Here is a 14095-nt window from a genome sequence, read left to right as displayed (position 1 = left end):
CTATTTTGTTGAAGGCTGCTCAACAGTTGGTTGTAATTTTGTTGGTCTTAGGAGAGAAGGTGAGCTCCAGTCCTTCTGCACTGCAATCTCAATTCTGTCTCCTGGAAGTCTTAAAATACAAGCATGATGTCTATTTCTTTTTCTTTTCTTTTCTTTTTTAATTTTTAGGGCCGCACTCGCAACATATGGAGGTTTCCTGGCTAGGGGTCCAACTGGGGCCACAGCTGCCAGCCTATGCCACAGCCATAGCAACACCAGATCCAAGCCATGTCTGCAACCTATACCACAGCTCATGACAACGCCTGATCCTTAACCCACCAAGTGAGGTCAGGGATTGAACCCTCAACCTCGTGGTTCCTAGTTGGATTCGTTCCATTGAGCCACAATGGGAACTCCCATAATGTCTATTTCTTATCAACATTCATGACTTCGCTGTAGAAATTGAAATTTGTGACCTCTTTCTTAAAACGCTTGTCACTGAATTTTGTGATTTTACATTTTGCTCCTTATTTCTCTGACTTTTCTGTTTATTCACTTAATTACTTTTTTCTTAGGAAAAATTTTGACACATACAAAAGTGAATAAAATGAGCCCCCCACCCAGCTTTATCAGTTAACAGGTTTTGGTCAATCTTTTGTTACCTTAACACCTTTCATCCCTCTTTTAGATTATTTTATTTTATTTATTTATTTGTTTTTTATTTTTTTTTGTCTTTTTGGGCCGCTCCCACAGCATATGGAGGTTCCCAGGCTAGGGGTTGAATTAGAGCTGTAGCCACCAGCCTACGCCAGAGCCACAGCAACACGGGATCTGAGCCGCGTCTGCAACCTACACCACAGCTCACGGCAATGCCGGAGCCTTAACCCACTGAGCAAGGGCAGGGACCGAACCCGCAACCTCATGGTTCCAAGTCGGATTTGTTAACCACTGCGCCACAACGGGAACTCCTCTTTTAGATTATTTTAAAGTAAATCTCAGACATATCATTTCGTTCATCAGCATTTCTGTAGTTCCATAACTCTTAAAAAATATTACTTCCATTATTGTACCCCCCCCAAAAATCCTTACATAGCCATTTGACCATTACCTGTCATTCTTGTGATCCTCTTCCAGTTTTTTGAATGATTCTCCTACAGCTCTCTATTGATATGCTGCCTTCACTCTTTTTATATTCCTTAGTGACCTCATCTACTCTAACTTACATGTGAATAATTAATATCTTTAGTTCCATAGTGTCTCTTTGATTTCAGCTCTGCTTTTTTAGAAGCCTACTGGCCATTTTTACAATGGTGTGTCCCCTCACACCTTAAACCCAATTTATCTTTTTTTTTTTCCTCATCAGGTTTTTTGCTTTATTTCTCTTAATGGCATTAATATTCATACAGTGACGTTGAGTTTAATTTCTTCCTTTGACTTGCCTGTCACATTTTATTTTTAGCAGGGGATCAAGCACCTTCATGACTTGCTGCATTTAATTCTCAGAATATAAAGGAGAGTAGGCAGAAAAAATATATATAAACATAACTTTTTAACTAATAAGAAAAATGAACCTTAAGATAATTCACTTCCCTTCCCCAAATCATAATGGCACTATGTGGCAGAGCTGGGACTCTAATTTTTCTTGCTTAGTAGTATTGAGAACTACCTCTTGTGCATTACATCATGCTGCCTTTCCTCTCGTCATTTGCCAGTTTCTGTCCATCTTTACAGTATCTCTTGCATCTCTTTCTTCCTGTTTCCACTGTGGTCGTCTTACTTTATACCTGCATTAACTCTTGCCTGATCTAAATTCTCTCCTAATGCTTTAGGCTCCGCTTTCCCACGTATATGGTATACAACTCAGAGTAATTAGACTAAAGCATGTTTCTTGTACTGCTCCTCTTGGCTTGAAAACTGCTGCTTTATTGCTTATGAAATAAAGTCCTTCTGGATTCCTCAATTACTTGTTACCTGAAGTTTTCAGCCAAGATTTTCTCTCTCCTCTAAGGAGTAGGGAAAGAAAGAATCCAATATGAATGTGTTTTAGTTTGGCCTAATAAACATTGCTTTTTAAAAATAAGAGCCAACATTTTTAAGATCAGGAGATTTTGCCCAGAAGTTCAGACTTGAAAAGTGGGAAATCTGGGGGTTCCCTTAGGGCTCAGTGGGTTAAGGATCCACCATTTTCACAGCTGTGGTGCAGGTTCAGCCCCTGGCCTAGGAATTTTTGCATTTCCAGGCCAAAAAAGAGAAGGGAAAAAAAAAGGCAGGGGTGGGGAGGAAATCTGGTAAGCCTAGCCCTGCATTCTTGCATGGACAGGAAACAGGCCAGTTGCTGAGCAAATGGCTGCATGCTGTAGACAAAGCAGGCTTTTTCTAGTTCACCAGAATCCCATTAGTCCGTTTTGTCTTCTTGATATTGAAGCCATCATTTAGAACCGTTTATCATAACACTTGAGTTGTAGTTTTTTTATGGTGGGAAAATATTTTTCTTCAGTTAGTCTTCTATCAAATATCAGAAATCAAAAGACCTGGGGGCTATGTGATAGAAGAGTGAGAGCATGCTGCTTTTTCTTTTTTTTTTTCTTTTTGCATTTTAGGGCTGCACCTGTGGCATATGGAGGTTCCCAGGCTAGGGGTCTAATCGGAGCTGTAGCCGCTGGCCTACTCCAGAGCCACACCAGTGCCAGATCTGAGCCTCGTCTGTGACCTCCACCTACAGCTTATGGCAACACTGGATCTTTAACCCACTGAGTGAGGCCAGGGATTGAACCTGCAACCTCATGGTTCCTAGTCGGATTCGCTTCTGCTGCACCATGATGGGAACTCCTCATGTTGTTTTAACAAGTAGAAGTTTTTGCAGAATATGTTTTAACCTTGGGGGAAATTACTTAATTCTTCTGACCTTGATTTTCACATATATAAAACAAAGACTTAATTTAGATCAATAATTATCAATTTACTGTGTATAAGAATTGCCTTCAGAGGAGTTCCGGTTGTGTCAGTGGTTCACAAATCCGACTAGGAACCCTGAGGTTGTGGGTTGGATCCCTGGCCTCGATCAGTGGGTTAAGGATCTGGTGTTGCTGTGAGCTGTGGTGTAGGTCGCAGACATGGCTTGGATCCCGAGTTGCTGTGGCTCTGGCATAGGCTGGCGGCTACAGCTCTGATTTGACCCCTAGCCTGGGAACCTCCACATGCATGGGAGCAGCCCAAGAAATGGCAAAAAGACCAAAAAAAAAAAAAAAAAAGAATTGCCTATGGAAAATGGAAAAAAATGCATGCATTTAAGTCCACCCTTAAGGATTCTGATTGATTTAGTAGGTTTATTTAGAGTAGGGTTTTTCAGCCTCAGGACTATTGACATTTGAGGCTGAATAATGAATAGTTCTTTGTTTTGTGGTCTGTCTTACGTATTGTAGGATGTTTGGCAGTATCTATGGCCTTTACCCACTAGATGTTAGTAACAAGCCCCTACCCCAAGTTTGAACAGCCAAAAACGTCTTCTGACATTGCCAAATGTTCCCTCCGGACAAAATTGTCCCAGGTTGAGAACCACCTTTCCAGAGCTGGATCTGGAAATCTGCATTTTTTACTAGTCCCTTTGGCAATCTGATGTAAATGATTGTAGGCTACACTTCGAGAAGGCTGATATGCCTGAATTTAAGGCCTTTTGCAGCCATAATTATAACATTAACTCTATAAAAAAAGTGAGCATTCAGGCATTTTTGCTAATTTTTCCATACATGGTATATTTGCAGATAAAAATTATGCAATCCATGTATAGCCAAGTTTTGAGAACATTTGAATATTGCTCTTTGAAAAAGAATTGCCAAACAATTCGATTGCATTAGAATGCAGTTGTTAAAATGCATAGCTTGAAACTCTGGTAGTGCTTGTTCAGATCTAAAAATTCTTTGTAAGGAAATTTCCCCTTTCAGGATTTTTAGTTGCTGATTCTGTATGACCTTTTGTTTCATTAGGATCAAGCAGCTAGAGACATGAAGAGGCTTGAAGAAAAGGACAAAGAAAGAAAAAACGTGAAGTAAGTTGTTTTCTTTTCCCTCAAAAAGTTACATGAGAATTGCCATAGTATTTGTAAAGCCTAAAGTTTATAGAGAAAAATTAAAACACACAAATGTCTTGACTTGAAGTTATTCATGTATTTTGAATAACATTTCTGTAGGTAATAGAAATAACTTTGCATTTGTAATAGTTAAAAGGCTTTCTCTTTGGTAGACTATTATTTGGTATTCGACTATAAATAGTTTAGTAAACACAAGAATGAGTTAACAGTGAGAGTCAAGAGAGCATCATTATTAGAGTTTGGGTTGGTTCTGCGTTTTGTCCGATAACTAATATAAAATAGGTTTATGCATATGTGATGGATTTTGAGAAGTAATGGTGATTATGTCACAAAAACTATGTATATTATTAATAAATAATAAAGCCCTTTAGCAGTCAGAATGTGAAATACTTTATTTTCAAGGAAAGAGAAGTCTCTTCTTTCCATTGCTGAACATACTCTTCTTAAGGCTTTTGCTACCAAGCACAAGGAGGCATGGTTGGACTTTTCCTTCTGCTTGGCCTTCAGTGCTCAGGCCCTCCCCAAGGTTCCTATGCCGCATGGAGGTTCAGCCCACCCTTGGGTGATTATTGTGTCTCGTGTTCTTTTCCAGCTTCCCTACATTGGTGGTGTTGCTTGCCTAGGTTAGGCAGAAAGTCTGATTAAAAAGAGATGGTGGTGGGAACTAAGCAACCATTCTTTCTAGAGTTCCTGAGAGGGGCAAGTGGCAATGGTCCACTTCTCCATGTGAACCGTTTGGGAATTTTAGTCCTAATCTTTAAAAAGTTGATGTAGTTTTTCTCTCTTTCCCAAGGATTTTTATATAATACGATTGCTCCAGAACCAGAAACTCTGGGGCACATTAAGAAGTTGTAACCTTCTTTTTAGTGTATACCAAATGCATGTTTTTTGTTTCTTTAAATATAAAATCCTTTTCACGATGGTGTTTGTCGTATGGGGTTGACAAAGCTAGGATCCTTGGGTATCTACCTTCAAAAGATTTTACTCCTTATATTCTTGTTAGTATTTGACTTTTCTAGGGGTACCATAGCCCATTCAAAAGAAATGCAAACTTCAGCTTATAGAGTGAAGCCAGACATGTATGATGGATGGTTAGTTTACAGTGTGTTTATTGCTGCTTTGTTATTGTTAGTGTTGAGAGTTCCTGTGCTGTATGGAATTCAACACTAATGTGCTATAAGTATGGAGCTGGGTATGTGGAACATTTGCAGGGAAGTTTGTTTCTCCGCTTGTTTTTCCAGGGGTATTCGAGATGACATTGAAGAGGAAGATGACCAAGTGAGTTCCTATGCAGTATTTCTCTTTTACTTTTACCCCACAAAGTCTGTACTGGGGACAAGCTAGAGCTTGCCTTTACTGAGATGGCCATTCCTGATGTTCAGCAGGGAATGTCATTTGACTTGTTCCTTTTCTACGAGGGTGACCGATTGGTATTGTAAAGATTCACGTGGCTTTCCCCTATGTTGAAGATAGAACTATGGTTCAGCCATTGACATCAAAAACAAATATGAGCTTTATTCAGCTAGATTTTTTTTTAATTCAAAATTAATGTTCTGATAAGGAGTAGAGTAGTGGGGGATCTACAGGTGGCCTCTAGCAACATCTATCCTCTATCTGTTTCTAAGGGTTCTGTTTGTGGTTCTTGTGTTTTAAGTTGGAACATTAAATGACTGTCCTTTAGTAATTTTTTTTTTCCATTCAGTTGTGGGATTGTGAGAAGGGAACCAGAGTGAGCAATAGTCCTTTCCAGGTTTGTGACCCTTCTAATCAGTGTCAACTTCCAAACTTGGATTGGTAAAGCCACAGCATGTGTTTCACTGCTCTGGGTGGGGTTGGTAGACACCCCATCCCAGGAAGGCCGTGCAACAGACAGATTTGTAAGTCTTCTGTTAAGCAAGCTAAATCATTTTATGGTATTGTCTTACTCGTTTCCTCCGATAGTCCCTCTGAATACTGCTGTTGTTAAAGGAATCATTGCTAGTAAGAGTCTTGCCTTACTTGGTAGGTATTTATACTGTGCAGTCATCTGGTACACTGTGTGCACTAATTACAGGAGCAGAGATGTTCTCATTTGTATCTGGGTATGATTATGTTCTTGTGCTTTCCTGCAGGAAGCTTATTTTCGGTACATGGCTGAGAATCCAACTGCTGGTGTCGTCCAAGAGGAGGAGGAAGATAATTTGGAATATGATAGTGATGGGAATCCAATTGCACCTTCCAAAAAAATCATTGATCCTCTTCCTCCCATTGATCACTCAGAGGTTGGTGTTTCTTGCTGAATTTAACTCTTCTTTCAAGCTGATACAGCTCTTCAGCTTTCATATTTAGGTTTCCCTGATATCAGAGTACTCTTGATTCATACTGCTTATATCACGAGAATATTTGTTTGGGATTTTTGTCGTCTTTGTCAAGTGCCAGAGTCAGAAAGTGGCTGAGTGGTTGAAACTTTGTAGGTTATATTGTTGTACCCAGGTACAGCTGAGTCACTTGCTCGTATTCCTTTTTAGGCCAAGAGTTATTTTCAAGCAATTGTTGTTGTTTTTCAGACCATCACTTACCATTTTCCTTTCACAATGAGTCCCTGGGCCTGCAAGGGAGTTCCTATGCAGTATTTGTCTTTTACTTTTACCCCACAAAGTCTGTACTGGGGTACTGGTTTTGTTTTTTTGGTCTTTTATAGAGCTGCTACTTGGCATCATATGGAAGTTCCCAGGCTAGGGGCCAAATCAGAGCTGTAGCTGCTGGCCTACACCATAGCCACAGGCCTACGCCACAGCAACCTCGGGATCCGAACCACTGCAACCTACACCACAGCTCATGGCAATGCCAGATCCTTTAACCCACAGAGCAAGGCCAGGGATCGAACCTGCATCCTCATGGATACTGGTCAGGTTCGTTACCACTGAGCCATAAGGGGAACTCCTTGGCTTGCTTTTTAATTGTTGTAAGTCTTTACTATTTCTCCCAGATCTGGGGCAGATGAAAGACTGTTCCTTAAAAGTGAAACCAAGAGTCACAGGTTCTGTAAACCGGGAAAAGGAAATGAAGTTATCAGTATACTCACTCGGGGGGCGGGGGAATTTAGTGTTTGAACCATGTTAAATAAGAGACTAGAGCTTGTGTACCCTAGTGAGTCTAGATCTGCAACAGTGGTTTTCAAAGTGTGGTCTAAAGATTCCTAGAAGGATCTTTTCAGGGAGTCTACAAAGTTAAAGGAATTTTCTTTTTTTTATGTCTTTTTGCCGTTTCTATGGTCGCTTCCCGTGGCATATCGAGGTTCCCAGGCTAGGGTTCCAGTTGGAGCCATAGCCACCGGCCTACACCAGAGCCACAGCAACTCGGGATCTGAGCCGCATCTGCAACCTACACCACAGCTCACGGCATCGCCGGATCCTTAACCCATGGAGCAAGGCCAGGGATCAAACCTGCAACCTCATGGTTCCTAGTCAAATTCGTTAACCACTGTGCCACGACGGGAACTCTAGGAGTTTTCATAGTAATGCCAAGATTATGTGCTTGTTTCACTGCCTCAGCATTTGCATGAATGGCTAAAAGCAATGCTGGCATCTTATGATGAATCAAGACAGTGGTAGCAACTGTTCTAGTAGTCAGTGTATTCCTCCCTGCCAGACCATCTCAGTTTAAAGGAAAAAAAGGGAAAAAAAAAAAAAAAGCATCAGCTTCGTTTAAGAATATCCTTGATGGAGTTCTTGCTATGATGCAATGGGATTGGTGGCATCTCTGCATGCAACACAGGTTCAATTCCCAGGTGTATAGTAGGTTAAAGGATCCAGGGTTGCCACAGCTGTGGCATAGGTCACAACTGCGGCTTGGATCAGATCCCTGGCCTGGGAACTCCATATGCCTTAGGGTGGCCAAAAAGAAAAAAAAAAAAGAATGTCTTTGATGAAACAGTAAAAATTATTTTTTATTAAATCTTGACCCTTACGTTTCATGTCTTTTATTCTGTTTGACAAAATGGGAAGGGCAAAGAAAGCAGTGGTCTCAAGGAAGGACACTTAGATGTTTGAGTTGTGAGCTGAACTAGCTCCCTTTTTTTCATGGAACACCATTTTCACTTGAGAAAATGAGTGACATATCAAGGAAAACAGTTTAAAGTATTTATTGCCAATGGTAGCAATTCAAGCAAAAATGGGAAGTTGAGAAACAAACGTATTCACCACAGTGAGCTTGACAGCTTTCTAAGTCTGTTGTAATGAAAGTGATGATGTTAGTCAAACGTAATATATGTATTTTATTAATTATGTAATGAAATGTTTTAGATGATCTGCATACCATCTCAGTGAATCAGGTATTTTTAGATGGCCAGTGCATGATGTTAAGAAATTGTGCATGATGGAGTTCCTGTCGTAGTGCAGTGGTTAACGAATCCGACTAGGAACCATGAGGTTGCGGGTTCGGTCCCTGCCCTTGCTCAGTGGGTTAGGGATCCGGCGTTGCCAGTGAGCTGTGGTGTAGGTTGCAGACGCGGCTCAGATCCCGTATTGCTGTGGCTCTGGTATAGGCTGGTGGTTGCAGCTCCGATTCGACCCCTAGCCTGGGAACCTCCATATGCCGAGGGAGCGGCCCAAGAAATAGCAAAAAGACAAAAAAAAATGTGTGTGAGTAAAGGCTCCATTCAAAGTGCAGGATAGATCCATGAATTAGAATGTAACATGTTTATTGATAATGGTTTCGGATTACACAATGAAAATAACCTTTAAGAAATGACCACTTGTGGAGTTTTAGTGTGGTATCAAAGAAGAATAAGTCCACAAGTATCTGAAAGGTTATTGATAAATACTCTCTGCTCTTCCAGCTTCCTACTTTTACAAGGCCAAATTTTCTTTGATCAAAATAATGTATTGGAGTTCCCGTCGTGGCTCAGTGGTTAATGAATCTGACTAGGAACCATGAGGTTGTGGGTTCGATCCCTGGCCTTGCTCAGTGGGTTAAGGATCCCGAGTTGCCCTGAGCTGAGGTGTAGGTTGCAGACACGTTGCTGTGGCTCTGGTATAGGCCAGTGGCTACAGCTCCGATGGACCCCTAGCCTGGGAACCTCCATATGCTGCAGTGTGGCCCTAGAAAAGTCAAAAAGACAAAAAAATAAATAAATAAATAAAAATGTATCACAACAATTTGGATGCAGTAGGAAGCATTTTCTTTTAAATCAAACATTAAAAAGGCTTGCAAAAATGTAAAACAATGTTATAAAGATAATTTTTATTGAAGCATTTATTTGAAAGGGCAATAGGTTTGTTACTTTTAAATCAGTTATAAATTAAAATTTATAGTTGTCTTAATTTTAATAAAGTAAGTATCAATAGTTAACCTACAAAAACTGGTGTTTTCATTAAGTGTAAAGGGCACCTGAGACGAAAAAGTTTGAAAATTGCTGCCCTAGACTGGAGTAAGGATTATCTTCACTTTTTTTGTTTCCTTTTGTGCAGCTGTTACCACATAAGGAGTTGGTATTTTACATGTGGCAAATGAAACAAAATATGTGAAACTAATCTAGGAGGGTACATCCATGATAAAGAGTGAAAAGCCAATAAGAAAAAAACATACAAATGTTTGAAATTGTTGTCTAATAAAACACATGAGGTACTCGACAAAGTGCTCAAAGTTCATCATGTCTGGGATATCCTAAAGTTGTCCTAATAAAATGGGCAGGCTGCCAGCAGAGGAGAAAAAAGATACCGCTTTTTTCATTTTTCTTTTTCTTTTGGATCAAAAAAAAAAATTAGATGTAAAAATTTATATATTGTAAATTTTTGTTAACAAAGACAAAAATTCTTGCCCTCATGGAGCCTCCATTCCGATAAGAGAACTGAAGAAAATCCTCTTAATGGCCTAGTGCGGCATTGTGGGGAGCATAACAAAACGTCTTACTAATAATGCCAAAGGAGATTTTCTTTTTGTTGATTGTGCATAGATAATTTTAGGCTGTGTCTAGAATTAAGAGATTTTTGACCATCTATCAAAGACTTAAGTTCTCCTTAAAAAATAAGTTTATTGTAAATAGTTACATGTGGTTTTTTTTGGGGGGGGAGTTGTTTGTTTTTGTGTTTTTGCCTTTTCTAGGGCCGCGCCCGCAGCATATGGAGGTTTCCAGGCTAGGGGTTTAATTGGAGCTGTAGCCACCGGCCTACACCAGAGTGACAGCAACTCGGGATCCGAGCCACACCACAACTCACGGCAACGCGGGATCCTTAACCCACTTAGCGAGGCCAGGGATCGAACCCACAACCTCATGGTTCCTAGTCGGATTCGTTAACCACTGTGCCATGACAGGAACTCCAATAGTTACATGTTTTTAAAAATAATAGAGCTCCCTCTAAAGGCAGGGCTCTCCCCAAAGGAAATATTAGTAATGTTTTTAAATGCCTGGGTCAAGGTAAACAGTTTACTCCAAAACGTATTTAAGTGCTGTAGAGTGGAACACACAAGTCTTTGGCTTTAGCGATTGCTTAGTCTGCATCATGGCTGTTCACATCTGAGGTGTCCTTAAGAGTCTCCTTAAGAAGTAGGTTGGTGTTAATATTGAAAACAGGAATAAGAAAAAGTATTGGCCATGCTTTTGGAATTTGTATCATGAATAAAATGAATTCCTTTGTTCTCTCTAGCTAGTTATGGCTTTACTTGTATAATATTTGTAAAGGGTTATTTTGCATTAAAATCAAACTTACAGGATTGACTCTTGAATTCTAGACTAACTTTGAATAATTGGACCTGCAGATTGACTATCCACCATTTGAAAAAAATTTTTACAATGAACATGAAGAGATAACCAACCTCACCCCACAGCAGCTAATAGATCTCCGACATAAGCTCAATCTTCGGGTAAGTCAGCCATTAAGGCAAATATTCATATGAATGTTAATTAGTCCAGAGTTGATATTGCTTATACAAACTAAAATAACCTTGAATTTCTTTTCTAGTGGTCCCTGAACTATCTCTATACAGTAATAATTAGATCACTTGGGCTCTTTTTTTTTTTTTTTGTATGGCTGCACCTGGAAATGGAAGTTCCCAGGTTCAGGGTCGAATCAGAGCTGCAGCTGCTAGCCTAGCCACAGCCACGCCAGATCAGAGCCTACAGCCTACACCACAGCTTTCGGCAACACCAGATCTTTAACCCACTGAATAAAACCAGAGATCAAACCCAAGTCATCATGGATCCTTGGGTTTGTTATTGCTGAGACGTGATAGGAACTCCCCTCGGGCCTTAGGTCTTGATTTTATTGTTTTAGTTTTCTATTTTAGTATGGCTTTGGCTCTTATGTCTTGATTTTATTGTTTTAGTCTTCTATTTTAGTATAGCTTTGTTTTTTTTTTTTTCTTTCTATTTTTGGCTGCCTTGCAGCATGTGGAACTCCCAGTCCAGGGATCACATCCGAGCCACAGTTAAGACCTAAGCCGCATCTGTGGCATTGCCACATCCTTAACCCACTGTGCAGGGGTCCCAGTGCTCCTAAGACACTGTTGATCCCAGTTGTTTTTTCCTTAAATGTGATACACATGAGTGCTCTATGTATCTGTTCAGTCAACTTTGTATGTTGTGTTGGAACCATAGGTCATGTGACCTTAAAACTAATCAAGTATTTCCTCACTGAGAACAGTGTGCTAAGAATAAGAACTATGTTGGGTGGGCTAGAGATGAAGACAGAGGCGCTCCTCATCTTCATGAAGAGGAGGCAAGATTAATAAAAGTGAACAGATATGTGAAATCTTAGACTATTTTGAAATTAAAATTATATACAACACAACTTTTTTTTTTTTTCTGGCAGTGCCCATGGCATGTGGAAATTCCTGGGCCAGGGATCAAAGCAGAGCCCCTGCAGTGACAACACTGAATCTTTTTTTTTTTTTTTTTTCCTTTTAAGGGCTAAACCCGCAGTATATGGAAGTTCCCAGACTAGAGGTTGAATCGGAGCTACAGCTGCCAGCCTACACCACAGCCACAGCAACACGGGATCCTAGTGGCATCTGTGACGTATACCACAGCTGACAGCAACACCCGCTCCTTAACCCACTGAGTGAGGCCAGGTATCGAACCTGCATCCTCATAGATCCTAGTTGGGTTCATTACCACTGAGCCGCACAGGAACTCCACAGTGCCAGGTACTTATTAACCTGCTGTGCCAGAGGAGAACTTGGGCACACTTTTTTTTTTTATTAGAAGATGAATTTAACTTTTTTTTTTTTTTTGGCTTTTCTGGGGCCGCTGCTTCGGCATATGGAGGTTCCCAGGCTATGGGTCGAATCGGAGCTGTAGCCACTGGCCTACGCCAGAGCCACAGCAACAAGGAATCCAAGCCGCGTCTGCAACCTACACCACAGCCACAGCAACTCGGGATCCTAGTGGCACCTGCGACGTACACCACAGCTGACAACAACGCTGGATCCTTAACCCACTGAGCGAGGCCGGGGATCAAACCCACAACCTCATGGTTCCTAGTTGGATTCGTTAACCACTGAGCCATGATGGGAACTCCAGATGAATTTAACTTTTGAAAACATGCATGTACCGATATCAGAATATTAGTTTAAATTGTCCACTAAAAAGCTTTGGGATGCACAGTGGCCACACTGTTGAGGGTGCTACTAGATAATAAGTGAAACACACAGATAAAACAGTGATGTTTCCTCTGGTGTGGGCAACTTTCTGACCTTATAAGTTGCTACTTGATATCAGAACTTCTGTTTGCTGAGGGGTTGTGTGTGCACGCATGTTATGTGTGCTTGTCTGTTTTCTAAGAAGTATCCCTTCAAAAAAAACTTGTAAGTGAAATCCTGATTGGGAATATCAACAACACCCAAGAAGCACTGAAAGGTTGTCACCGTTGGAAGTTGAGCCCCATTCTTCACCTTGGTACAGTTCAAACAATTGTTGGCCGTGTCTGAATCATCACTAAGTGGAGCATTCGCTCTTCAGGCATAACTGAAAACGGAGACAGTAGATAGTATCTTTATAACTAGTAGGTATAGATGCGTCCTAATTTGGAGCTCATTAACACTCTTCATTTTATTTCAAGAGTAAATTTAATCTTTTCTACCTCCTGATTAATAGTTATGCAAATGGGGAAAATATTAATGACTTTTTCCAATTTACTGAACATTACTTTTTATTTCTGATGAGAAAATTAATTTTGATTTAAGAGATTCCTGGACCCTTTATCATTTAAAATCAAATGACTGTTATCTCAGGAATGCTTACCTTGGAGTTTTTTTTCTGAGGTTTTAGATCTGTTTATTGTTTGAATTTTACCTTTTCAAACAGTGTAGGCTGTTGGCAACATTTTCACTTCTTCATACTCCAGGTAAATGCTAGATACAGGTAAATACTGTTGAACTTCCAGTGCTATTTATTTTGAAGTACAAGTCATTCCTGCAAGTTGTCTTTAACTCTAGGTTTCTGGTGCTGCACCTCCTAGACCAGGAAGTAGTTTTGCTCATTTTGGGTTTGATGAACAACTGATGCACCAGATTCGGAAATCTGAATACACACAGCCCACTCCAATACAGTGCCAGGTACGTAAAACATAATGAAAGAAAAGTGAAGTAGAATGGCATTCAGTGACTGTTACTTTTTTTTTTTTTAAACTAGCAAGTCAAGCAAACAGCATTATACTGTACAGAATATTGTACAGTACAGAATTATATTGACATGGATAGAATTTTTGAAATCTCTAAAAGAGCAAAAGTGAATTTTTTTACCACTCTGAAGTTGCTAAGGGGCTGGGAAATGTTCTTTTGTGTCTGATAAATGTCTTGAAAATTGATCTGAAGTAACTGTTCATTAGGCCTAAACTGAACCAAAAAAAAAAAAAAAAGATTTGTGTGGGGAGACATTTAGCACTGTTACTGATTAGAATTCCTTTGTCTGTGGCCTGAAAATTCTCATTTATAACCAAAAATAATAGCTTCTGTCTCCCATTTACATATGGATTTTATTCATTCCTGCACAATTCAGTATATGGATGAGATTGGATAGATATCCAATTCAATATATAGATAGGTAGTCTG

The 14095-nt window shown here is 40.0% G+C and overlaps 1 protein-coding gene across 3 annotated transcripts in view; it reads left to right on the top strand.

The window, feature by feature from the left end:
- DDX42 (DEAD-box helicase 42) overlaps positions 1-14095 on the top strand; it is a 50539-nt gene that overhangs the window by 23714 nt on the left and 12730 nt on the right. For 2 of the 3 annotated variants that reach the window (XM_047756956.1, XM_047756955.1), the window contains exons 4-8: positions 3963-4024; positions 5308-5344; positions 6178-6327; positions 10805-10909; positions 13481-13600. In XM_047756956.1, coding sequence (XP_047612912.1) covers positions 3963-4024; positions 5308-5344; positions 6178-6327; positions 10805-10909; positions 13481-13600 — 474 coding nt within the window. The remainder of the gene's footprint in view (positions 1-3962; positions 4025-5307; positions 5345-6177; positions 6328-10804; positions 10910-13480; positions 13601-14095) is intronic. The other variant, XM_047756957.1, reaches the window with a different exon arrangement.

This window comes from Phacochoerus africanus, chromosome 14, assembly GCF_016906955.1.
Source record: "Phacochoerus africanus isolate WHEZ1 chromosome 14, ROS_Pafr_v1, whole genome shotgun sequence".
In the NCBI taxonomy this organism is placed as follows: domain Eukaryota; kingdom Metazoa; phylum Chordata; class Mammalia; order Artiodactyla; family Suidae; genus Phacochoerus; species Phacochoerus africanus.
Note: the sequence above shows the minus strand (reverse complement) of the source record. Positions and strands in the feature narration are given on the sequence as shown.